The following is a 26,804-nucleotide window of genomic DNA, read 5'->3' as shown; positions in this document are numbered from 1 at the left end:
ACATAGACTTTATTTTGTCGGTGCAACTCAGTCATTGCAGTCGTCACTTCATTTTCATCCCACAACACAATTCAGTCACAATGTCACAAAACCACAACGAGCAGCGACCACAACCTGGACAGGTACAGTGTGCTGCTCCTCACTCTGCTGACGGGGCCTCAGGTGCTGCGCTGCGGTCGAGCCTCCACAACCTCATACGGCGTCTGACTACATCTCAGAAATGACAAGAGGAAGGAAACGCCATCAAACCAGCGATGTCAAACAGCTTCGTTGCAGCTCTGCAGCCTTCAGCTGCATCTCCTGGTCGTCTTCGCTGACTTGCTTATGACATCACGGCCTCTATATGGAAGGTCAAGTGTTTGTGAGAGGGGTCGAAGACGCAGTGTCATCAGTCTCATCACCAGAACTGCAAACATAACTCACAACTCGATGACTCTGTGGCCATGATCACATGATCATCAGCAGACCTCGCTGAAAGGGACCGCGTGATGGGTGGGAGGCTCAATAAACCTCGACTATTCTGTTCCATGTTAAATGAGTCTAAAAAGAAATCAAAGTCTGTCGTCCCTCACAGACATGCGTGTCAGAGCTGATGGCGAGCGCGAGCTGGTCCTCATCCAGTCTCCACCTCTGCTGCCAATCAGTAACCAGCTCAGATTGTCCTCGGACACCTGCTTCCATCAGGGTTCCAGGACGTCGCGTCCAAGTGGTCTATGCCCCCCCAGTCAGCTTCCGCTCCAGCCGGTCCAGCTTGGCCAGATTTTCTTTCAGAAGTTTGGAACCAGGGCTGAGGAGAAGAGCTCTCTGGTAGTACATCCTGGCTGCTGCGTAGTCTCCCTGCAGACGCGCGCGCACACGCACACACACACACATTTGCCTTTTTGTTAAGTCTCAAAGTGAATGACCTTCCATACAACACACGAGACGTGATCATTACTGACTTCTTTCACTGGTGACCAGGAGCTGTTCCTTATTCCTCCCCCTACACACATGTAGTGAGTACTGGTACTGGTACTAGTACTGGTACCGGTACCAGTACTAGTACCAGTACAAGAGCAGATCCCGTCTTCCGGAGCAGAGAATGAATGCACCACGAAAGTTACCTTGATGTGCTGGATCCCCCCCATGTTCATCCAGGCCTGGGACTGGTCCGGCTTCAGATCCACAGCCACTTTATAGCTCTGGGGGAGACAATGGCTCCTGCTTAGTCTGATGTTACAATCTCACTTTCACCTCCCGGTTCCAGGACCGCCACAAGGTGGTGCTTAGGGACGGTCATGGAACTCTCACAAGACGTGAACGGGATCCTCGGCACAGCTACAGTACGAGGAGGGAAGAATGTCTACGGAGTTTCAGTAGTTTTGGCTAAACTCAAAAGTCGGCAGGGAATACAAACACACACATACTCAGACTACTGCAGTATTCCTGCTGGTTTGAAAGAGCGAGGCCTCTAAGAGTGAGAGTGCATTTGTCAGAGGATTCGTAACCCAAACCTCAACTGTTCCGAGTCGACTTCAACTACATGGACATTCACAGGTTGATCCAGATCAAATCTGTGCTGTAGTTTTTGTCTTTTGCTCCAACAAGTAAACGAACGAAGAGAAGTAAATGAGTCCCTGCATGATTCCTCCATGTTTTCTTCTCATCTGCTGCTGCCTGCAGCCTCAGGCGCTACGTTGCTGCTGAAGCCACACACAGCAAGTTGCAGGAACCATGGATTTCTGGCAAAGCTGCATTGTGTTTCCTCATGTTCAGTGTGTACTCCAGTATTTGTTCTACTGAGGTTCCCTGTGTGAGACCAACAGAGCTCAGTAGGTTCCTTTAATACTGCCCATGTGCCAATAGAGATATGGAACCCGTACTTTTAGTTCCTGAGTATCTGATGTCTATAAATTCTTTTCACTGCATCCAAATACTGCAGGTACAAAACTATTGAAGTATTCTTTGTGATTATAAGTGGGATCCGCTTACGAAACTTCTCACTTTGGATGAGCTGCTGTGTGAGCCGTCAGTCTCCATTAGCATTAAGCTACATAGACATGGCTGCTTTTTCCTACATTCTGGAGTTGCTAAGAAGTGATGCAGAGAGGAAAAACTTATTTGTGAGCTAAATACTCCTCTTATGGAGTACTTCAAAGGAAAGATACACTTTTGGGGTGCAGTATCACTTTAATCTTGAAATGCAGGAAGTGAGTGAAACAGAGCTTAAGCTGTGCAGCAGCGTGACTCTGGAACTACGTTCCACTCTGACTCCTGGGTTGCTTCTGCATGACAACGCTTGCTTTTCAAGGCCAAACATGACAAACAGAAACAGGGCCGACAGAACTTCCATGTCTTCTTACTTTGGAAACACACGGAAGAAGTATCAGTGTGTAACGTTTTGAGGTGTACCTCGAAGGCCCGGTCCAGCTGGTTCATCTCTCGTAGCTGGTTCCCTTTGGAAAAATACAACTCAGCTCTGACGGTCAGATCACTGGGATTCTGCTGCAGGGCCCGGTCCAGAGCATCCAGAGCCTGGCACCATCCACACACACACACACACACACACACACACACACACACACACACACACACACACACACACACTGTCACAAGCTGCACAACAGCATATCTAAGGTATGACAGTAACAACAGCTGCCTCATGGTGGTGGGGAGAGTGAACGTTGTTGATTGAGCGACTGATCTGGCGGCTGAATGATTCGACTCAGGTTGTGTGAATCGATTCGTCGGTGAATCTTCGCACTCTTAAGAAAAGTCATGACTACGGACGAGTAGCCCTTATAAGGAGTCTTCTTGCTCTGAAAGGTCAGAGGTCAGAGGTGGCTCTGCTCTACCTCTGGTCCACTGGTGACAACACTCACAGGAGACAGAAACCAGGAGGAGGAGGATGGCAGCTAATGGCTGCTGGTCTGATGCAAAGCAGAAAAGATTCGTTTCCATGGTAACCATTAGAGCAAACCAACTAGTCTAACATTTCTGATTGTGATCATCTGAATGTGCTATTCCACACACACAATACACACACACACACACACACACACACACACACACACACACACACACACACACACACCTCTGTGTGGTTGCCACGCTTGCTGTAGATTGCAGAAAGGAGGCGGTAGCATTCAATGCAGCTGTCCTCTCTGGATATGATGTCCATGGTCATCTTCTCGGCCTCTTTGGTTTGACCAGCCATGGCTAAGACCTGAGCCTGAGTGTGTGTGTGTGTGTGTGTGTGTGTGTGTGTGTGTGTGTGTGTGTGTGTGTGTGTGTGTGTGCGCGTATGTGTGCGTGAGTGCAACAGAGAGACAGAGATTATTTGTTGGTGACTTGGCAAAGTACTGAAAGCTTGACAGATGGTTGAGCAGAATATGGCAGCAAGTTGCCACACAATCACACATGGAGATTGAGTGTGTGTCTGTCTGCCTGCCTCTGTGTGTGTGTGTGTGTGTGTGTGTGTGTGTTCACCAGAGCCAGCCAGATGTCGGTGCTGTCTGGCTGCATGCCGGCAGCCTCTCTGTACACCTGCAGTGCCTCCTCGTAGCGACCTGTGTTATAGTACAGCGCCCCTAGTGGTGTCAGAATGTCCACCTTCCTCGTCACCTGCAGCGCCCTGTGGGCAGAGGTCAAAGGTCATGATTCTGGCAGTTACTGTGACTTGTCTCACATTTCTGTCTGGATGTCCTTCTTATGATGCTTCATTTATATTTAAAGATGTAACAAATGTTGAAAGGTTCCTGCTGTACAGCCACACCTCCATGACAGCACTTCACTTCACTGAGGTTCCTCAAGGAGGAACCAACAATGATTACAATCAAGAATATCCACATATGACGAGATATAAGAGAGAAACGTCTGTGCGTTACACCTGGAACCCTCCAGACCATCAGAACACACAACACCGTTCACGGACATAAACCAGCAGGTCCGTTACTCAGCGAAGGACGGCGGGGAGCTGGACGCCCTCTGGCTGCTGCCAGTGTTTGAAGGCTACGTCCAGAGTTCAGATGGTCACCACCATTTGTGAGGGTGGACCTGCTTGTGTCTCTATTGTGGACTTTAAGATTCTCGGATGTTTCCTTGCAGACGGTGAACATGAAGCACGTGTGTGGATGCGCATGAGAACGTGCTGTCGCACGGAGCGGGTGTGCACACGTCCAACCTACTGGACTGAAGGGGTTCTATCATTTAAGTAGCCCGGAACACGGCCACGTTCTCTCGTGTTTGTCAAAGTACACTTTAAAAGCACATAAACGTGTGCGGCCGTGGTCAAATGTCCTGAACAGAAATGAACTGAGAGACGAAGACTGAATGATAGTTGAATGTCTGAGCTCCCTTTTAACAGAACAGTTCAATAACTTTGAACTTTATGATCACCGCGTTTAAATACTATGTAGAATATAATCATGTTTGCAAGTGATAACAGGGAATAGTGCAAGAATCCTCATTCGTGCGTGAGTGCAACGATCAGGTGTTTGTGGCTGAGAGCAGGAGCCTTCAGCTCGTCAGCATGAGGCTCAGACGAGGCAGGAAACCCGGCTTTTTGAGAAGTGCATCCACATTCAAGTACGTTCTGTTGTTCCGTGTGAGTGAGGACGGAACTGTGAGTCACTCAAGCCTGGAAACATTTACAGTGAAATACGTAAATGCACTTATTTGACAAATGAAAACAACCCCCCCGACAGACAGAGGCAACGGGGTAATACCAGGAACAGTAAAGGTCAAAGGTCAGTGTTAACTATAACGCGAGACGTCTTTCTTACCTCTTATACCAAGACTCAGCCTCTTTGTTCTCATTGGAGGAGCGGAGGAGACGGCCCAGGTTCACCATGGCAACATAGTGTGCTGGTTTGAGTCTCACAGCCTGCTGGTAGTGAGCGGCTGCCAGCTGCCCCTCTCCTGGAGGACATGAATGAGCCCAGGTGGTGTTAGTCGAGCCGGCCCAGGGGACCTGCTCCGGTACCGCTCTACTGCCATCTTTAATATCCGCACATTTGTTTAGACACACGTTCAATTCCCTTGTACATGAGAGACACAGGAGCTTCTGTCTGATGCAGTGAATGATGGGATGGGGCTCAGAGGCCTGGGAGCCCGCCAGGGGGCGTGGCCTCACCTAAAAATCAGCTTTACCATGAGGAGTTCCTCTGCTCCACAACAACGGCCGAGTCAGGGCCGACATTTGACTGACCTGCATTTAACAAACCAATGAAGCAGGTAAACAGAGCTCCTCATCAATCAGTCCTGATCGGGACTCTCCGACTCACCCGTATCCACCAGAAACACGCCGTAGTTGTTGTGCAGGTCCGAGCTGTCGGGGCAGTTCTCGATCCCTTTCACATACACGTCATTGGCTTCAGGAAAGCGTTTCTGAGGGACACAATAAAGGCAGGATTGAAACAAGACTTACTCGGCGTGGTTAGCTCAGGTGTGCTGCTCCTGTGTGTGAGAGGGTTCACCTGCTCAGCGTAGAGAGACGCCAGACTGGAGTATGCGTCAGCAAAATATGGACCAAAGTGAATCGAGTCCCTCAGCAGTTTCTCTGCCTCTTCCTCGTGTCCCTGGGACCTGGATCACAACATCATCTTCATCAGCATCGTCGTCCCCATGAGTAACAGATATCATCATCAGAACAACCACTGCCACGGGAGTGTTGCTGGTTTGATCCCGCCTCCTCCAGACAGCTGGCTGGAGTGGCCTTGTGTTCTAGACACTGAACTGAGTGGTTGTAGACCTGCGATGATGATCTATGGACGTGACAGCAGGCTGGACGTCTTACTTGAGGAGGTTTCCCAGGTTGAAGAGAGCTCTGTTGTGCTGAGGGTTGATGTCCAGGGCTTTCCTGTAGAAGCGCTCGGCCTCCTCCGGGTTGGGCGTCAGCGTCCCCAGGTTATTCATGGCGCTAGCGTGGCGGGGGTATAACCTGAGAGAAGACGTTATTATGATTTGAATTCAAAATGGAAATGAAAGTCTCTACTGTGCACTGGTAATCAGAGAGCGCCTGAATCCTGTCCAGACGAGCTGTCACATGACCTGCCTGCCGCGCCTCCTCGCTCTTTCTTCTTTACACCACCTCAGCCTCACCTCTGTGTCTCTGAGATCAAAACCTTGGCAGCCAGCACACAGAGATCTGGACTAAGTCCTACTGGGCTGCCAGCTCAACCCAGGAGCCACTGTGTGTGTGTGTGTGTGTGTGTGTGTGTGTGATTGTGAGTGTGATTGTGAGTGTGTGTGATTGTGATTGTGTGTGATTGTGAGTGTGTGTGATTGTGAGTGTGATTGTGAGTGTGTGATTGTGATTGTGTGTGTGATTGTGAGTGTGTGCGATTGTGATTGTGTGTGATTGTGAGTGTGATTGTGTGTGTGTGATTGTGATTGTGTGTGTGATTGTGAGTGTGTGCGATTGTGATTGTGTGTGATTGTGAGTGTGATTGTGAGTGTGTGATTGTGAGTGTGATTGTGTGTGTGTGATTGTGATTGTATGTGTGTGTGATTGTGATTGTGAGTGTGTGATTGTGAGTGTGATTGTGAGTGTGTGTGATTGTGAGTGTGATTGTGTGATTGTGAGTGTGATTGTCAGTGTGTGTGATTGTGAGTGTGATTGTCAGTGTGTGTGATTGTGAGTGTGATTGTGAGTGTGTTTGTGAGTGTGATTGTGAGTGTGATTGTGAGTGTGTGTGATTGTGAGTGTGTGTGTGATCGTGAGTGTGTTTGTGAGTGTGATTGTGAGTGTGATTGTCAGTGTGTGTGATTGTGAGTGTGATTGTCAGTGTGTGATTGTCAGTGTGATTGTGAGTGTGTGTGTGGTTGTGAGTGTGTTTGTGAGTGTGATTGTCAGTGTGTGTGATTGTGAGTGTGTGTGTGACTGTGAGTGTGATTGTGTGTGTGATTGTGAGTGTGGTTGTGAGTGTGTGTGATTGTGAGTGTGTGTTGATTTGTGTTTGTGGTTCCTGCCAGCGCCACATGCCCTTTGATCCTGACCTGGAGGTCAGAGGTCAAGCCTGATCTGTGTCTGCAGCAGGAGCTCAAAGCCTCGGTGCCTGAGGAGCCAGATGTGCCACTTATGTCCCTGACGAATGTTGGACGGATCATCGCAGAACCTGAACTCACACAGCAACAAACCCCAATGAGACAATCCGCACGTTGCTGCTCAGGATGACGCCACCTAGAGGAGGCACGCTGCCCTGACTGTCACAGCCGGCCCTCTGCTTGTGCTGCTACAGCTGCAGCAAACAACACTGACGAGAGGAGGAACTTTGGGAATCGACACAACACTCTGCAATAAGAGGAGTAGGGAGGGACACCTGACACTCACTGCCTTTCTCGGGGACCGAAAACAAGAGGCAGAAAAGATGCAGAGGCTGGGTATTTAAAGAGAATCGCCGTAGTTTTGGTGGGTTTGGGTTTTACAAGCTGGATGAAAGCTGCTGGATGAGCAGAAGCCCCTCGGTAGCCCTGCTGCTGCAGGATGGCAGCGAACCCTGGGAACATTCTGAAGCTGCACTCATTCAACCAAGACCCTCAAAAGGCCCACAAACAATGCAACACATCTGGCGCTGCTGGGACAAACAGTCCAATAAAACTGTGAGTCTAAAGAAATGCTGACTTCAGAATCTATCAGATGGGGATTTTTCTTTTTAACTACCAAACAAATAGGAATGTGACTATTGCTGCACGGTCAGACAGGACCTTGTAGGTTCCCCACATTGTGCCTCTCTGTCTCTGTCTCTCTCTGCTGCCCCCCTGACTAGAACTGGTAGCAGAGACCAGGTCTCTCCTGGACTGCTTCTCTGCATGGCTCCCTGTCAGATTCAGAACAGAATTTAAAATTCTTCTTCTACCATCAAAGTCCTCAACAATCAGGCTCCTTCATCCCTGACAGAGCTCCTAGTCCCCTATGATCCAGCTAGAACCCTTCACTCCCAGGATGCAGGGTTCCTGCTGGTTCCTAGAGTTCTAACAGTAGAATGGAGCCAGAGCCTTCAGCTATCAGGCTCCCCTCCTGTGGAACCGTCTCCCAGTTTCAGTCCAGGACCCAGACCCCCTCTCTAGGTTTAAGAGCAGACTTAAGACCTCCTTGTTGATCAGGCTTATAGTCAGGACTGCTTAGGCTGGCCCTTAGATCTGCTGCGATAGGCTCAGACTGCTGGGATCTCCCATGATGCACTGGGCTTCTCTCTCCTCCTCCTGTCCTCATACGTGTTACCAACTCCTCTTCTTCTCCCCTCTTCCCAGATCCTGGTGCTGCTGGAGGAGGCTCCAGACCTGAAGAGGCTCCAGCTGCCACCCGTAACTCCAGTTTTAGTATTAGTACAAGTAGTATTTATATCAGTATTCTCAGTACTGTATTAGCATTAGCTTCAGCATTGTGCTCGCTACCATAGAACTGCTCATGCTATGCTGGAACTGATTGCTTGTTTTGAACCTGTAGATGTGGTTATTGGTAGCGAGTTGTTGTTGTATGCCGCCTTTCTCCTTCCAGTCTGTTCGTGTCCCCGTCTGTCCATCATTCTCTCCTCCTTCCTCTTGCTCTCTGTCTCTATCCCTCTCTTTTCTGTCTCAGTTCAGTAACAACTGAGAGCCTGGGAGCAGTCGGACCTGAGCGCTGTGCTGTAGTGGTGAATGGCCTCTGTGTGCCGACCGCTGTCCTTCAGGAAGTTGGCGTAGTTGTAGTGGACTTTGGCATTGTGAGGAAGAGTCTGGATACCAGATCTAAAATCAGGAGGAAGAGGAGGGAGAGGAACAGACTTGATATGAGAGGTGATGTATTAATGGTGTGACGAAGATCTCGTTGATTCATGAGTCATTTAGCACCAAGACAGCGGTGTTGGTAGGAGGGTCACATACTGAAACACACCTGAAGAGAGCCTCTCTGGAGAGCCAGACCTGGTTCTGCTGAACTGTCTTCCAGGAAAAGAGCAGCAGCAGCAGCAGCACGGACACACTGAGGAGTGTGGTCCCCCAACGGCCCACCACCGAGCCCAAGCGACTCAGGCCGTGAACCACCAGGATACAGAAACCCATGCTGCAGGAGCAGAGGACACAGGTGAGGACGGAGCTCCTTATTAGCTGATACCGCAGAACAACATACTCAAACACTTCATAGGTTTGAGATCTGCCTAGTGTGTTCCTGAGTTATGATGCCAGGAAAGTTGTCACTTCATGGCGAAAGTGACCTTCTGACACAAAGGGTTGCTGTTTTAATGCCTGGTCGTCCTGATCGACGACCCCCCCGCCCCACTCCCACACTTGAGCAGTACCTGTCCAGGTACCAGCTCCATTTAGGCTGTTAGTAGGTAAATAAATACTAAAACTCCTCAAGACTCAAGTCAAGTTCTCGTGTCGTCTGCCACTTGTAAAAACTCTGGCTCTTCACTGTCTATCCTTTTAGTGGTGTGCCCTCTGCTCTCCTGTCTGGTTCGTTAGCCCCGAGGACGAAGCTCACCTGGTTTTGTTACACCATTAATGAACAACAACTGTCTTAAACTAAATGTCAAACATTCAACAGCCTACATTGGCACAACAGTGATTTCAGTCAGTAGACAGTCGCCTTCATGAAATAACTTCTCTTGACTAACTAACTATAATTTGACTAAACTAGACTGTAACGAACAAACCTGCGACCCTTCATGGATAAGCGGTATAGAAAATGGATGGATGGAAACTGAAACAAAATTTGACCTCAACTAAAACACTGAAGGATAAAAATGACATATTCATCTACAAAGTATGATGACAACATGTGAAATAGTCACTGAAATTAACAGTGGAAATAAAAAAGACAACGGAATTTGTAATTTCGTCAGGAAAAGTGACCTGGGCTCACAAATGTGTAAACGGGATGTACACACGTTAGAGAACACCTCACCCTTTCCACAAGGCGTCTGACGAAGCCTTCCATTCACGAGTTTGATCCCCAAAATAAAACAACGTCAAAGAAAATATATTTCAGTGAAACTAAAGAGGGAAAACATGCAGGGGTGGTTAAAGTGAGAGAACTCTTCAGAATGAATCACAAGATTTTCACTAAGACCGTATATGTAGAGGAAGTGGGTGGAGCTAGTGTGACATCATTCAATGGTTGTGGAGAAAAGCAGGTAGCCATAAGTGGTTGAGATGGAGACGAAAACTGTAGCATCTCAAGGAGGCCACGCCCCCAACTATGCCTAGCTCGTTGTTGTCAGGCTAAGTCTCCCGTCTCTCCCTCAGGCCAACTGGTCGAGGCAGATGGCCGCCCTCATGTCATCACTGCTGTCTCAGGTATTCCTGCTCAATTGTTGGGTCTCTCCAAACAAAATGAATTAGACACTGTGGCCCTGCTCCATTTGTGTCATGAGTGTGTTGTATGAAACATCTGGAGACTTTGATCCAGGTTCACCTCCACGTCCCCACACACTCACCTGGGCATGTAGAGAACCCGCTCAGCCACCACGAAGCCCACCCTGAAGAAAAGGTTACTGGCAGGAATGAAGGGAAACACCAGAAACAACATTCCCACCAGCACCTCCCTGCTCTCCTGCCTCTGGAGAGGGCGAGAGGGGGAGAGGAACAGGGAGAGAGGGGGAGAGAGGGAGAGGGAGGGATATCAGCTGATGGGTCAGAGACATTAACCCTTTGATAGGAGAGCAGGCAGTGCAGCTGGAGACATGCAGAAAAGAGAGAAAGCACAGCGATGCTCGTTTCTAGCCAACCAACCCGCCGAGGCCTTGGAGTGATCCACCGCCGTTCGCCTACTCAGTGGTGGTATTTCCTCCTCACCTGCTGATGAGGCTCCTTCAACGTGCCCCAGGACACGTTAGTGTTCTCAACACTGGGAGAACGTCTCCAGATGGTCCAGACCAGCTCTGAATGTGGTTTAGCAATCAGACCAGCGGATGGTTTGAGTGTGTTTACACCTGCTATTGAGGTTGACCACTAGTGATTGGGTCACTCAGGTGTGAACGGGCCAAACACACACAAACACACATCTCTCTTAGCGGTTCCTGTACATAGTAGCAGGACCTACCACAGTTCAGAACTCGCCGTGAGGTCAATAACGCCACGTCAAAACTTTACTGCATGCTAAGGTCGAGGAGGGGTACCCTTCAGACCAGTTCAAGCATCATGAACCAGATGGGTTCATGGGAAATGTGGTCTCAGACACCCTCCAGCTGAGGCCGCAGTCTTGGTCTTACCTGCAGTGACAGAATGCATTGGATGCAGAGGGCAACCATCACCGTCGCCAACAACAATGTGGCCATGTTGCGAATATCACCCAGCGACTCAACCAGAGGAATGCTGCCCACCTGCCAGTCATAACACAGCACGGCCGGAGCCAGCAGGAGCCAGGCGTTAAAGGACAACAGGAAGGAGTAGGTCAAAAACCTGAGACAGAGAGATGATAGAGGGGAGAGACAGACAACTATTACTCAAACTGTGTCATCGGCAAGTGCCAGAACTCCTCAGGATAGGAGCTGAGGAGAGAAGGAGGTTCTCAAGGTCACGCCTGGAGCAGGAGGGATTTATCTACACTGGCATCAGTCCTTCAGGTCTGGATCAGAGAGAGCAGTACAGGGTCAGACAGAGCAGTACAGGGTCAGAGGGAGCAGTACAGGGTCAGAGGGAGCAGTACAGGGTCAGAGGGAGCAGTACAGGGTCAGAGAGAACAGTACAGAGTCAGAGAGGGCAGTACAGGGTCAGAGAGAGAAGAACTGGGTCAGAGAGGGCAGTACAGTGTCCAGGGCAGTACAGGGTCAGCTAGAGAAGAACTGGGTCAGAGAAGGCAGTACAGGGTCAGCTAGAGAAGAACTGGGTCAGCTAGAGAAGAACTGGGTCAGAGAGAGCAGTACAATGTCAGAGAGGGCAGTACAGGGTCAGAGAGAGAAGAACTGGGTCAGAGAGGGCAGTACAGGGTCAGAGAGGGCAGTACAGGGTCAGAGAGAAGAACTGGGTCAGAGAGAACAGTACAGGGTCAGAGAGGGCAGTACAGGGTCAGAGAGAGAAGAACTGGGTCAGGGAGGGCAGTACAGGGTCAGAGAGAGAAGAACTGGGTCAGAGAGGGCAGTACAGGCTTAGCTAGAGAAGAACTGGATCAGAGAGGGCAGTACAGGGTCAGAGAGAGAAGAACTGGGTCAGAGAGGGCTGTACAGGGTCAGAGAGAGAAGAACTGGGTCAGAGAGGGCAGTACAGGGTCAGCTAGAGAAGAACTGGGTCAGCTAGAGAAGAACTGGGTCAGAGAGGGCAGTACAGTGTCCAGGGCAGTACAGGGTCAGCTAGAGAAGAACTGGGTCAGCTAGAGAAGAACTGGGTCAGAGAGAGCAGTACAGGGTCAGCTAGAGAAGAACTGGGTCAGCTAGAGAAGAACTGGGTCAGAGAGAGCAGTACAGGGTCAGAGAGGGCAGTACAGGGTCAGAGAGGGCAGTACAGGGTCAGAGAGAAGAACTGGGTCAGAGAGGGCAGTACAGGGTCAGCTAGAGAAGAACTGGGTCAGCTAGAGAAGAACTGGGTCAGAGAGGGCAGTACAGTGTCCAGGGCAGTACAGGGTCAGCTAGAGAAGAACTGGGTCAGCTAGAGAAGAACTGGGTCAGAGAGAGCAGTACAGGGTCAGCTAGAGAAGAACTGGGTCAGCTAGAGAAGAACTGGGTCAGAGAGAGCAGTACAGGGTCAGAGAGGGCAGTACAGGTTCAGAGAGAGAAGAACTGGGTCAGAGAGGGCAGTACAGGGTCAGCTAGAGAAGAACTGGGTCAGCTAGAGAAGAACTGGGTCAGCTAGAGAAGAACTGGGTCAGAGAGGGCAGTACAGTGTCCAGGGCAGTACAGGGTCAGCTAGAGAAGAACTGGGTCAGAGAGAGCAGTACAGGGTCAGCTAGAGAAGAACTGGGTCAGCTAGAGAAGAACTGGGTCAGAGAGAGCAGTACAGGTTCAGAGAGGGCAGTACAGGTTCAGAGAGGGCAGTACAGGGTCAGAGAGGGCAGTACAGGGTCAGAGAGGGCAGTACAGGTTCAGAGAGGGCAGTACAGGGTCAGAGAGGGCAGTACAGGGTCAGAGAGGGCAGTACAGGTTCAGAGAGGGCAGTACAGGGTCAGAGAGAACAGTACAGGGTCAGCTAGAGAAGAACTGGGTCAGCTAGAGAAGAACTGGGTCAGCTGGAGAAGAACTGGGTCAGCTAGAGAAGAACTGGGTCAGCTGGAGAAGAACTGGGTCCATACAGCTGCTTCTGTATTTGATGTTACGGTGCCATGATGCTGTCACTGTTAGCGATCTTAGGACAGGCCTGTATGTCTGTGGATCCAAATCTTGTTCACCCCTGTCATGCAGATGGTAGAACACGTATGGGAACATGTATGTGAACACGTATGGGAACATGTATGGAGACACAGCACCAAACTGTCACACTCTAGACCAGACCTGGGCATTTCATGGCCCGCGGTGCGTCAGTCATAAACACAAATGAACAAGTATTTATGCTGTGCATCCGAATCAGCTGTGCTGCTTTTACTTTGAAACGCCTGCCGTTTTTATTAATGCGTATGGGCGCATGTATATGTGTCTGTCTGCATAGCGACTGGTGATGTGAGCCAGCGACCCCTCACTCCTTAAAAATGTTGGCTCACGATAAAACAAGGGGTTGACTCTGAATGCCACCTTTCAACGAGACACGGACTGCTGAACATGTCTTTCCAGAGGTCAAAGGTAAAGCCGTGCTCTTCGTTTGGTCCACAAGTCGCTGTGTTTGAGGTTCGATCTGAACCGCTGCAACGCCACAGACTGGATTTTTCTCACCGCACAAGTGAACAGACCTGAGAACATCAAAGCACTTGCTGCTGTTTGATGAAGTTGATCAGTTTCTCTTGGACAAACTGCACATCACCTGTCAGTTTTTATGAAGATTTGCAAATTAAAAATAAAATGTAATAAAAACTGTTTATTCCTTTTATAGGATTATTTTACTCTTCGACCTACAACCCAATGCATAAGTTGACATGAATATTGACAGAATATTCTTGTACTTCTGATTACTGGTAGCAGCTAATCAAAGTATATGATTTACTGCTTCTAACATGGGAGAAAACTAATATTGAGCAGAACTAAGCTCAGGTTAGTGCTGGTTCGGCCCTCCAGCACAGTTCAGATTCATTGATGATCTCTCGCTCTCTCACACACACCTCACATCAGTCTTTCATTCAACACTCTGTTACCCCTCCTGTGACTGTGAGTGTGTGTGTGTGTGTGTGTGTGTGTGTGTGTGTGTGTGCGCATGTGTGTGCGTGTCAGACTGACCTGGTGAGCAGGTGAGGTGAGAAGGAGGCGGGGTTGTCCTGCTCTGAGAAGAGAGGCATGGATCCTCCCATCAGCCAGAGTCTGACTGACATGATGACCACAACCTGCACCAGTACATCAAGAGTAGCAGTATTAGTACATCAGTACATCAAGAGTAGCAGTATTAGTACATCAGTACATCAAGTGTAGCAGTATGAGTACATCAGTACATCAAGAGGAGCAGTATTAGTACATCAGTACATCAAGAGGAGCAGTATTAGTACATCAGGACTGAGAATCAAACCAGCAGTCATGGAGAGAATCCTCACATATGCAGAGACGACGGCGGCTCGTTTGATCAGGGGCCTGCAGGTGTGGACGAGACGTCTGAGTCGGGATCCAGGAAGCTGACTGAGGATGGACAGAGGGACACAGTCAAGGTCAGGTCAGCCGGAACGTCAACACACAAACATAGTGTCCAGTGTGGGAGCGGATGAGCTCCGTTCTTGATGGAGAGGTGGATGAAGCTACCTGTGTGTGTGTGTGTGTGTGTGTGTGTGTGTGTGTGAGAGAGAGAGAGAGAGAGAGACACACACACACACACACACACACGCACGCACACACACACGTTTTCATAATTACCTTGGAACCAGTGTACTTACTAGTCTGACAGTCTGATCTAATATCAGACCACACTGGTTCACACACACAGTGACCGTGTGTGTGTGTGAGTGAGTGTGTGTGTGTGTGTGTGGATCATGAGGAACATAAATGAAGAGCAGTCAGAGTTCCTACTGGAAGAGAGGCTTGCGGCAGAGCACCAGTGTGTCATACAGCACGCACACTCCCAGCACAGTGATGCCCGTCTCCTTCACCAGCATGGCACAGGTGCCCAGCAGCAGACTGGCCAGTAGAGACGCGACTGAGACGGTGGAGGGGAGCGAGTCCTCAGAAATGTCCAGACCCACACTCCTGGTGGACAGATAGAGAGGACAGATGAGCTCTCAGACTAGAAGAGCGACTGCTGCTTCTGATCATGAGGAGGAGGAGGATTCCTGCTGGACACACCAGCATTCTAGACCTGAGCTAGCTGATGCTAACACTTCCACCCACTACCAGACATTGGGCTAAGCTAACTAGCCTGGACATGAGCTAGCTGATGCTAACACTTCCCACCCACTACTAGCCATTGGGCTAAGCTAACTAGCCTGGGTCTCGGCTCCCTGGTGAAGGGTCTCTCTCCTTAACTGAGATCATGACTGAGAGGAAGGACCACATATTGGGAAATTAAATAGTGGTCACACACACATGATCACATGAATCAGAGTCCTCAGCCAAAAGGAAAAGCTGCTGTTCAGGGCTGTGCATGACAGCTGTGTGTTATTTCATCCATCACCGTCTTTTACGCGTGTGCACAAGGTGTGGGGGCGGAGTCATCTTACCTAATATAGGAGAGGAATGTCAGCAAGAACAGCAAACAGGCCAAGACATCAGCCCTGCCCACGATACCAGACACCTGCAAAACACACACACAGTTTAGAGAAAGCTGCTACGCTACAGACAGACGCTCAACTTGAGTGCTGCATATCCTCGGGGAGATGCAGCTCTGCTCTTAAGAGTGGCTCCAGAGCTCCTTCTGAGGCCACCCTGCTGGTGGGATGAGGGTAATACAGCTGTCAACATGGTCTAACCAAACAGTCTCATGATGGGCCCAATGCTGCACTCAAGCTGAGGTTCTAATACGAGGTGATCTAGTCAAGTACTGTACAGTGCTGCTTCGCAGATCCGTCACTCTTATCCAAACACTGATCAAAGCATCCTTACCGGTTCTGGGAGCAGATCTATAGTTGGATATTAGAACCAGGCTTAGAACTACTGTGAAACCCAGTAGGGGAAGTCATGTTGGACATTGACCTGGCAGGGATGCGAGACAGCTGGAGGCTGCAGTCAGAGCAACTCCAGCAGTGAGAGAACCAACTACATGAAGATGTGAACGCCTGGTCCAAACCTGGTGCTGTTGGCTCCAGTCCAGGAGCAACAGGTCTGGCAGGAAGCCCCCTTTAATGTGATCAGGGAGGATCTGCTTTATAATTGAGCCAATTATTCGTGGACTAAAAGGTTCCACATTGGTTCAATGAGTGCGACGAAGGACGTAACCCCTGTAGCAGCTCATCATGTAACGCTGGCTGACCCTGAGAGAAAAGCATTGCTTTACCACCATCTTCACCTCTGCCACTCCTGCAGGGTGGAAGGTTCTGCTAACACCTCTGGTGGTCTGTCTGTGTGGAAGCAGAATCACAACATTTCTGCCAGACGTGGTGGAGCATCAAGTCCACAACGACCACACCAGCACACGGACGACTTAGAATTCACTGACAGGCAGAGGCCTGTGTTTGACTATGGTTTGTACATAGGTGGCGCTACAGTAACAGCGTGGAGTAGGGAACAGGAGGGGGACTGGAGTCGTTAAAGAGCATTTTCCATCCCTCCATCCCTCCATCCATCCATCCATCCATCCAGTGGCAGAGGTGAAGATGGTGATAAAGCAATGCTTTTCTCTCAGGATCAGCCAGCGTTACATGATGAGTCGCTGCAACCCCTCCTCTCGCTCATCCAGGCTCGTTCCATATTTCAGCAGGAATCTGAGCTGCAGTGCCCCCCCCAAAAAACACTCAGAGACACTCCCTGTGTGTGAGGGGTTGTGTATCTCCATCATCTCTCCTTGACTACACTGGCAAAGAGGTGTGTGTGTGTGTGTGTGTGTGTGTGTGTGTGTGTGTGTGTGTGTGTAGCACTTATGGCTGATGGCATCCACACATGGCCTGCATGCTATCAGCAGAAACAAGAGAAGGGGCGGATGAATGGGGGCTTTTCATCTCTGAAACAGGACCCCCTTTCACTGTGTATGAGGAGAGGGAAAGACAGAAAGACCGGCTGCCATATTGGACACAGAAAACAGGCAGAGCGGCCTGAGCCCCCAGCCGCTGATGATCAGCAGCGAGAGGTGAATACAATCATCCCCTCTGGCAACAAAGAGCCTCAGCGCTGCAGCTGAGGAGTGAAGCAAACTTCCACTGATGTCACACTTGTCTAGAAGCAGAATGTGTGTGTGTTGGTGCTGCAGCAGGAACCTGCCCTACCACGCAGGAAGGTGGAGCAGACGCAGGCTCATGGGGACAGAGGTCTGCTTTGACCTACTGGAAGACAGGGACAGAGACAAAGATGGAGAAGGGACAGAAAAGAGAGGGACAGAGAGAGAGAGACCGTGGACAAGGACAGCCCCCCCACTGGCCCCAAAACCTGCAGTAGGAGCAGCAGTATCAGCAGCCGGTCCCGGGTCATGTGACCCTGCACCTACAGGTATCTGTGCATCGATGGGAGGACTAAACTAAGGTGAACATGGCGGCCTGCAGCCGCCTTCGCTCTCAGACACGTGCGAGGAGTGGGCGGAGCTCCACCATCAACAGCATCCGTGGAGGAAGACAGCTGGTCGCACCCATGACGCCGTTCCAGCAGCGACACTCTGACATCATTCAGTCGCTGCTGAGACTGAAAAACAGGGTGACAGAAACTCGTCCCTGTCCTCCATGCTGCTACCTGAGGTGGTCTACAAGCCCAGGATATTCTGCTTGACATCACGCATGATGACATCCCGCATGGTGACATCCCGCATGGTGACATCACGCATGGTGACATCACGCATGGTGACATCACCCATCACTTCTGTCCACGAGGTGGCTGTGTTTCTGTTGCTGAATGTGACAAACCTGGAAATATAAAAGGGGGAAACTCTAAATAGCAGAGTTGCCAGGTTTATGTGGGAGTGTGCAGGGGGAATGTGTGTGAAAGGTCAGTGGAGTTCTGGGGGAGGGGCTGCTATGAGCTGGAGCATTTGTCCAAGCAGAGATGCTCATTTGCATAACATTGACAAAGACATCCTGAGTTTACAAGCCTTGTCCTCCAGTCACATCACAGCACTACAAACTTATCCAACAAAGTACTGACACAAGAAGTGAAAGAGGACTTCCTGGTTGTGCTGGTGGACAAACTGGTGGAGACATCTGGGGACAGGAGTTGGATGTGGGCTCACTCACATCCCCCCTTGATAAATTCTCTTTCATCTCAGCTGCAGTGAACATCTGAGCCCTTTGCTGTCATTTCGCATGTTGGACCCCTTCAGCCCATCATTAACACACTTGTAACACTTGCATGTTACATGTGTTACATGACGTGAAGCACACAGAGATCCTTGTTTGGGGCGCTATATGTCACCTGATCCTCCTCACTGGTCCTGTGAATAAAACATGAACAAACGTCAACTCCACGGTGGAGCAGTGGTCCTCCCTGTGGCCCCCAGCAAGAAGGTTGTGGGTGGAGCAGTGGTCCTCCCTGTGGCCCCCCAGCAAGAAGGTTGTGGGTGGAGCAGTGGTCCTCACTGTGGCCCCCAGCAAGAAGGTTGTGGGTGGAGCAGTGGTCCTCCCTGTGGCCCCCCAGCAAGAAGGTTGTGGGTGGAGCCCCGGCTGCAGCACGGGGTCTTTCTGGGTGAGTCTCCATGTTCTCCCTGTTCCTGCTGGGTTCTCTCTGGTACTCCAGCTTCCTCCACAGTCCAAAGACATCAAGAGGGACCAGGTTAATCCAGACTCTAAATTGACCGTAGGCGTGGCTGGGAGAGCCAATGGTTGTCTGTCTCTATGTGTTGGCCCTGCCATGGACTGGTGACCTGTCCAGGGGGAAGGCTGCTGGATAGGCTCCACCCACACCACCCTCAACAGGAGGAGAGGGAGAACATGGAGGGATGGAGGGATGATGGATGGATGGATGATGGATGGAGGGATGGATGGACAGTTGGATGGAGGGATGATGGATGGATGGAGGGTTGGATGATGGAGGGATGATGGATGGAGGGATGATGGATGGAGGGATGGATGGACAGTTGGATGGAGGGATGATGGATGGATGGAGGGTTGGATGGAGGGATGGATGGACAGTTGGATGGAGGGATGGATGATGGATGGATGATGGATGGAGGGATGATGGATGGAGGGATGATGGATGGAGGGATGATGGATGGAGGGATGGATGGAGGGATGATGGATGGATGGAGGGTTGGATGATGGAGGGATGATGGATGGAGGGATGATGGATGGAGGGATGGATGGACAGTTGGATGGAGGGATGATGGATGGATGGAGGGATGATGGATGGAGGGATGGATGGACAGTTGGATGGAGGGATGATGGATGGATGGAGGGTTGGATGATGGAGGGATGATGGATGAAGGGATGATGGATGGAGGGATGGATGGACAGTTGGATGGAGGGATGATGGATGGAGGGATGATGAAAGGAGGGATGATGGATGGAGGAATGATGGATGGAGGGATGGATGGAGGGTTGGATGGAGGGATGATGGATGGAGGGATGATGGATGGAGGGATGATGGATGGAGGGATGATGGATGGAGGGTTGGATGGAGGGATGATGGATGGAGGGATGATGGATGGAGGGATGATGGAAGGAGGGATGATGGATGGAAGGATGATGGATGGAGGGTTGGATGGAGGGATGATGGATGGAGGGATGATGGATGGAGGGATGATGGATGGAGGGATGATGGAAGGAGGGATGATGGATGGAGGGATGATGGAAGGAGGGATGATGGATGGAGGGATGATGGATGGAGGGATGATGGATGGAAGGATGATGGATGGAGGGATGATGGATGGAGGGATGATGGATGGAAGGATGATGGATGGATGGGTGGCAAACGTCAACTCCTGGCAGTCACGCACACACACAAGGCGTCTGCGTGTTCCTGACAGGAAACAGCAGCACACGGAGGCAGCAGAGCCCGATTAAGGTCAGGCAGAACTTGACTTCCTGTTCACACCATCTCACAACAGAAACAGAATCATGATGGCTGACAAGGCCGGACCGACGTCCTCATGGACTCCAATGAGCTCCGGGCCACGTGTCAGTGCTCGATTCTCTCAGCGCCTCGTGCGGCCCGATGTTCACAACCCTCAGTTTTCCCTTTGGGAAAATTCTTCATTAAACTGGTCCCAGGTTCAGAACCAGAACAGCACAACTTGTGGTATCTAGTAGCTACCGCATCCCCTGCTGAAGGGGACCCAGGTTTGTTTGTCTGGTCTGGTCCCACTAAAGAACTCCTGGCTCAGGGTCCACCTGAGGTTTTTGTGTGTGTGTGTGTGTGTGTGTGTGTGTGTGTGTGTGTGTGTGTGTGTGTGTGTGTGTGTAACTTACAGCCTCGGTGTGGACCGGGTGCACTGCAAACAGGAGAGCTGTGACGAAGGCCAGGTGGGATTCTTTGAACACGCAGCGTTCGCACGTGTGCAGGAGCAGGCAGGTCACCACCACGTGCAAACACATGTTGACCACGTGGAAGTGCAGAGGCGCCATTCCACCTAGCAGGATGTTCAACCTGCCGCAGTCACACAGGAGGAAGATGTTAGCAGGCACCATTTCTCCAACCTCATCAAGTAAATAACTTTTATGTGACATCACTAAACTGAATCTCAGCTTCAGTATCGGGGACACCGCCGCTCCTCCTCCTGCAGGGAGGAGTCAAGAGACACGTTCCACCCTTGGGTTCCAGGCTGAGACTTTAACAAAATTAACAACAGTCCAATATTTAAAGATCTTTTCCTCCTTCCTTCAGTTTGATGTTCCTGAACTACCTACAAAATACTTTATTCTGTGCTGATATGTAGTATTTTTGGACTACAGTTGCTTCTTCTTTGGAAAAGACCAGCCGGTGAGGGAAAAGTTCAAATCTTTTTAATTCTGATTTCAAAAGCGAAGAGTTTCTTTAACGTTTTCCAACTGGGCTTCGTCTGCTCGGTCAAATCAGCACAGCAGTGTATTGCAGTATCTTTCCATGATACTTCATATACTTCCATGGTTGTAATTCCAGGCTGTAGTACTGCAACACATGGTGATAATACTGTATCGTGTCACGTGTGTTATAACAGCAGTACTTCTGATGATACTGACAAGTACAAGTACATGTCGCTGTATTCTACTAGAATTGAACTTTTTTGATTGGAAGGGTTCTGAGTCCAGGTGTGCCTGAACCTGAGGCGGTGCTCAGGTGAAGAGAACACGCAGAACCTGCTCCTGCACGGCGCCTCCTGACAGAGCAGGATGTGGATCAATGAAGGCCCCGGCCAGGAACACAACCATGAAGAGGCTCAAGTTGGACAGGCCGGTCCATTGTAGACCTGAACCACGTTTACAATCTGATCAAACCCTGTTGATCAGATTGTAAAGCAGCTTCCTCGTGCCACATCTGTGGCGTGGACCGCCACCAGTCCGAGTCCTGCAGGACCAAGCACTCTTGAACAGGTTTACGCCTCCTAATACTAAAGAAAGTAACTTTATCTCTAAATGTCAACCCACTATGTGGTGAAAACCCATGTAACAGACCTGAGCCCCCCCGAGCAGTGGGTGGAGCCTCTTCCAGTCCTCCTGCTGCACCCGGGACTGGGCTATGACCCCAAGGAGGGTTGTATGCCTTCTAAAAATAGGTTAATTATTCGGAGGAACATCGGACGAGTATCTCACCACTGCGCTGATGTGTTTGAGCGACGAGGAGAACCAGGCTGGGCTGAACGCTGTAGGCCAGAGGAACCGGCTCCTGGCCGGCTGCTCTTCATCATTGCCTCTTCATCTCCCGTCCCGTCCCCTGTCCTCCCGTCCCAGGTCCTCCCTCTCAGTTCCACTCACCGGCCCTCCCGTGATCTCACCACCAGTCTAACTGATCTATCGCTTCCATTTACTTTGTTATAATCACCGTTTCATGAGGTCATGGTGACCTTGACCCTTGACCTCTACTCTGTTGACCATCACCACAATCAGGACGGGATGGTCATGAGGACACGTGAGGTTGTCTTCTCCGTTCCTGCGCGTCCTTCACTGGCACCACTTTCTGGAGCTCTGGAGGGTTCACGGCAGACAGGACAGGCTCTGACTGCACTTTCAGCACCACCATGTGTGTGTGTTTGTCTGAGAGTGTGTGTGCATAAGTGTGAGTATACGTATGTGTGAGTGTGTGTGAATGCGTATGCGTGTGAGTATCTGTTTGCGTATTTGTGAGTGTGTGTCTCTGTATGTCTGTGTGTCTCTGTATGTCTGTGTGTGTGTGTCTCTGTATGTCTGTGTGTGTGTGTGTCTCTGTATGTCTGTGTGTGAGTGTGTCTCTGTATGTCTGTGTGAGTGTGTCTCTGTATGTCTGTGTGTGAGTGTCTCTGTATGTCTGTGTGTCTCTGTATGTCTGTGTGTGTCTGTATGTCTGTGTGTGTCTGTATGTCTGTGTGTGAGTGTGTCTCTGTATGTCTGTGTGTGTGTGTCTCTGTATGTCTGTGTGTGTGTGTCTCTGTATGTCTGTGTGAGTGTGTCTCTGTATGTCTGCGTGTGAGTGTCTCTGTATGTCTGTGTGTGTCTCTGTATGTCTGTGTGTGAGTGTGTCTCTGTATGTCTGTGTGTGTGTGTCTCTGTATGTCTGTGTGTGAGTGTGTCTCTGTATGTCTGTGTGTGTGTGTCTCTGTATGTCTGTGTGAGTGTCTCTCTGTATGTCTGTGTGTGAGTGTCTCTGTATGTCTGTGTGTGTGTGTCTCTGTATGTCTGTGTGTGTGTGTATGTCTGTGTGTGAGTGTGTCTCTGTATGTCTGTGTGTGAGTGTGTCTCTGTATGTCTGTGTGTGTGTGTCTCTGTATGTCTGTGTGTGTGTGTGTCTCTGTATGTCTGTGTGTGTGTGTGTCTCTGTATGTCTGTGTGTGTGTGTCTCTGTATGTCTGTGTGTGAGTGTCTCTGTATGTCTGTGTGTGTGTCTCTGTATGTCTGTGTGTGTGTGTCTCTGTATGTCTGTGTGTGTGTGTCTCTGTATGTCTGTGTGTGTGTGTCTCTGTATGTCTGTGTGTGAGTGTGTCTGTATGTCTGTGTGTGTGTGTCTCTGTATGTCTGTGTGTGAGTGTGTCTCTGTATGTCTGTGTGTGAGTGTGTCTGTATGTCTGTGTGTGAGTGTGTCTCTGTATGTCTGTGTGTGAGTGTGTCTCTGTATGTCTGTGTGTGAGTGTGTCTGTATGTCTGTGTGTGAGTGTCTCTGTATGTCTGTGTGTGAGTGTGTCTCTGTATGTCTGTGTGAGTGTCTCTCTGTATGTCTGTGTGTGAGTGTCTCTGTATGTCTGTGTGAGTGTGTCTCTGTATGTCTGTGTGTGTGTGTCTCTGTATGTCTGTGTGAGTGTCTCTCTGTATGTCTGTGTGTGAGTGTCTCTGTATGTCTGTGTGTGTGTGTCTCTGTATGTCTGTGTGTGTGTGTCTCTGTATGTCTGTGTGTGTGTCTCTGTATGTCTGTGTGTGAGTGTGTCTGTATGTCTGTGTGTGTGTGTCTCTGTATGTCTGTGTGTGTGTGTCTCTGTATGTCTGTGTGTGAGTGTGTCTGTATGTCTGTGTGTGAGTGTGTCTCTGTATGTCTGTGTGTGAGTGTCTCTGTATGTCTGTGTGTGAGTGTGTCTCTGTATGTCTGTGTGTGTGTGTCTCTGTATGTCTGTGTGAGTGTCTCTCTGTATGTCTGTGTGTGAGTGTCTCTGTATGTCTGTGTGTGTGTGTCTCTGTATGTCTGTGTGTGTGTGTGTGTCTCTGTATGTCTGTGTGTGAGTGTCTCTGTATGTCTGTGTGTGTGTGTGTCTCTGTATGTCTGTGTGTGTGTGTCTCTGTATGTCTGTGTGTGAGTGTGTCTGTATGTCTGTGTGTGTGTGTGTCTCTGTATGTCTGTGTGTGTGTGTCTCTGTATGTCTGTGTGTGTGTGTCTCTGTATGTCTGTGTGTGTGTGTCTCTGTATGTAACACAAACATATAGAAGTGACACTGCAGCAGTGGCGTGACGACTCCAGGAATCCTTGACAAGCTGTAACAGGGCACGTGTCCAGAGTGTCAGTCTGTATGTAGAGTGACGGACATGCGTGTGCTCAGACGTGAGTCTGGTGACAGAGGGATGACCAGGACACGCGTGTGCTCAGACGTGAGTCTGGTGACAGAGGGATGACCAGGACACGCGTGTGCTCAGACGTGAGTCTGGTGACAGAGGGATGACCAGGACACGCGTGTGCTCAGACGTGAGTCTGGTGACAGAGGGATGACCAGGACACGCGTGTGCTCAGACGTGAGTCTGGTGACAGAGGGATGACCAGGACACGCGTGTGCTCAGACGTGAGTCTGGTGACAGAGGGATGACCAGGACACGCGTGTGCTCAGACGTGAGTCTGGTGACAAAGGGATGACCAGGACACGCGTGTGCTCAGACGTGAGTCTGGTGACAGAGGGATGACCAGGACACGCGTGTGCTCAGACGTGAGTCTGGTGACAGAGGGATGACCAGGACACGCGTGTGCTCAGACGTGAGTCTGGTGACAGAGGGATGACCAGGACACGCGTGTGCTCAGACGTGAGTCTGGTGACAGAGGGATGACCAGGACACGCGTGTGCTCAGACGTGAGTCTGGTGACAGAGGGATGACCAGGACACGCGTGTGCTCAGACGTGAGTCTGGTGACAGAGGGATGACCAGGAGGAAACTGGTCTTCATGTGCTTTTATTTCCAAGATCATAGTCTGCGATTCCGAAGTATCTTTACTTCTGCCAGGTGTGCAGTAACGAGCAAGGAGCAGAAGGAGCTGATAACTGATCGATCGATGACTTTCTGTCACTTTCATCTGAACATTTGTGTTTCAAACCTCCATCAATGATGGAAACGCAGTTTATGAGGAAGGAAGCCTGCATTCTCATCCAAGCGCCACTGCAGTTGTGCAGCACAATGAACACAACCAGCCCAACAGGCCACAGCTGGGTTATACTGGGTTATACTGGGTTAAATGGTCAGTGTTGTTTGACATGACACCATCACTGAAGTGAGTGATTTCATCTGATCAATAACAGCTGTTTATCTGCAGATGAGGAGCTGATCAGACAATGGATTAACTGATCGGCACTTCTGACTGCCTCACACCTATGAACACATGCTCTTCTTAATCTGATCTGTAGAATTATGGCCTGTAAGTGATCAATAGAATCATCCCACATGCTGGGATTATGTGTGTGTATTGATCTTTGGAAGCTCCCGGCCGGCCGAGCTCTGACTTGCTTGCCGCTATCAGCTGTCAGTCAGTGAGTGACGATGACACTCATGAACCCGAGTCTCACGCCGGCAGTTCAGGACATCAGGAGACGAGTTCAAGTCTGTGTGTCGTTAGTTTGTCAGACCAATATTTGATAGGTTGCACTCAGATTATTGGGAGTAACTGATCATTTCCTACAATCAGGCTTAGAGGAAGCGTGAGGAGGGAAATCTGGCTGAAGGCGACCTTAATCAACCCGCGACACCTCAGCCGACTCTCAGATTATCCCCCAGATTATCTGATCAGGCCTGGCTGCTGACATCAGACATGTCAGCAAGTCATGTGAGCGACGCACCCGGGAGACGCTGATGGCCAACAGCCCTGAAATCCAGCAAACACCCTCCCTGACTATCACAGGACCACTGACGCTGGGTGAGGGAGGATGAGGGCACACCACACACACACACACACATTTGGAACTCAGTCCCTCCCGAAGTTCTGGACCGCTGCCATGCTCCCACCGGCACAAACGGAACCAGAACCCCCCACCCAAACAATCACCATAACTGATTACAGCGGTCTAACACACGTACTCACTTGTGTTTCTATCTTTGAAAAGCAACCTGAGGCCTGGCCATGACCCCTTGACCCCAAAACCAAAACCTGACTTCAACCAGCACTTTCATGTTGTGAGGACCAAGGGTGGGTTCTCTCTCTCTCTCTGTGTGACATACAGACACACACCAATGTATTCCTCCTGAAACTTCACTCCTGTCACCGGAAGCCCACCATGTTAGCCCGAGCAGTACCGGGAAAGAATCCTCTAGTAACCGTTGGCAGTATTCGACTCATTAGAGCACTACATGGAGAACTGTCATGGTGGAGTACAACTCTAAAGTTGCTTCTTGCCGTCCGGTGACAGCTGCATGACGTCAGCCCAGGCTGCGGCGCCCACCCGGGGACGGTTAGCGAGGAACCGCGCATCCGAGAGTCCGGGACTCGGGGCTCACCTGAAGGAGAGGATGCACAGCGGCCGGTAGGACTTGTGACTGGTGTTGTCCGACATCTTCTTGCCCCAGAAGTCGTCGGTGAAGACGCTCCGGAGGCTGGAGCCCGGGCGGACGTCCGGGTTGTTGACAATCGCCCACACGTCGTCGTGCACCAGCTCCCCGCCGAGCGAGTTCCCGTAGCACAGGACGCAAAGGGCGGCCAGCGCGGCGTAGCGACCCGCAGCCCGCGCCGTCCCCGGCCGAACGCCCTCCCGCGGCTGCGGGCGGCCTTTCTTCTCCCGGCCAAGGGCTGTCATGTTGGCCCGGGCTTCACCCGCGGCTCTGGCGGGCCGAGGTTAGAGCCGGGGACACCGCGGAACGCGTCCATTCCGCCGTACAGGTAGGGGCTGTGTGACCGCGGAGAACTGCGGGGACCGTTCTATGTCTGGCGG

General features: G+C 50.5%; 1 protein-coding gene across 2 annotated transcripts; it reads right to left on the bottom strand.

Annotated features, from left to right (window-relative positions):
* Positions 1-26,804, bottom strand: tmtc1 (transmembrane O-mannosyltransferase targeting cadherins 1). 2 transcript variants are annotated; one of them, XM_086201404.1, is made up of 19 exons: positions 26,374-26,804; positions 20,498-20,675; positions 15,677-15,750; positions 15,030-15,206; positions 14,564-14,645; positions 14,256-14,359; positions 11,172-11,361; positions 10,398-10,519; positions 8,855-9,022; positions 8,596-8,709; positions 5,777-5,920; positions 5,457-5,565; positions 5,265-5,367; positions 4,764-4,899; positions 3,469-3,613; positions 3,074-3,211; positions 2,392-2,514; positions 1,104-1,181; positions 1-837 (listed from the first exon to the last, which is right to left on the bottom strand). In XM_086201404.1, the coding sequence occupies exons 1-19, from the start codon at positions 26,667-26,669 to the stop codon at positions 712-714; spliced, it is 2,607 nt and encodes an 868-aa protein (XP_086057530.1). In that variant the 5' UTR covers positions 26,670-26,804; the 3' UTR covers positions 1-711. The 2 variants fall into 2 exon arrangements, with proteins under 2 accessions (XP_086057530.1, XP_086057531.1); XM_086201405.1 differs by having other exon boundaries at positions 11,283-11,361.

The sequence above is a fragment of the Aulostomus chinensis genome, chromosome 4 (genome assembly GCF_037954235.1).
Source record: "Aulostomus chinensis isolate RoL2024-O1b breed Wild chromosome 4, RoL_Achi_v1.0, whole genome shotgun sequence".
Taxonomy (NCBI): domain Eukaryota; kingdom Metazoa; phylum Chordata; class Actinopteri; order Syngnathiformes; family Aulostomidae; genus Aulostomus; species Aulostomus chinensis.
Note: the sequence above shows the minus strand (reverse complement) of the source record. Positions and strands in the feature narration are given on the sequence as shown.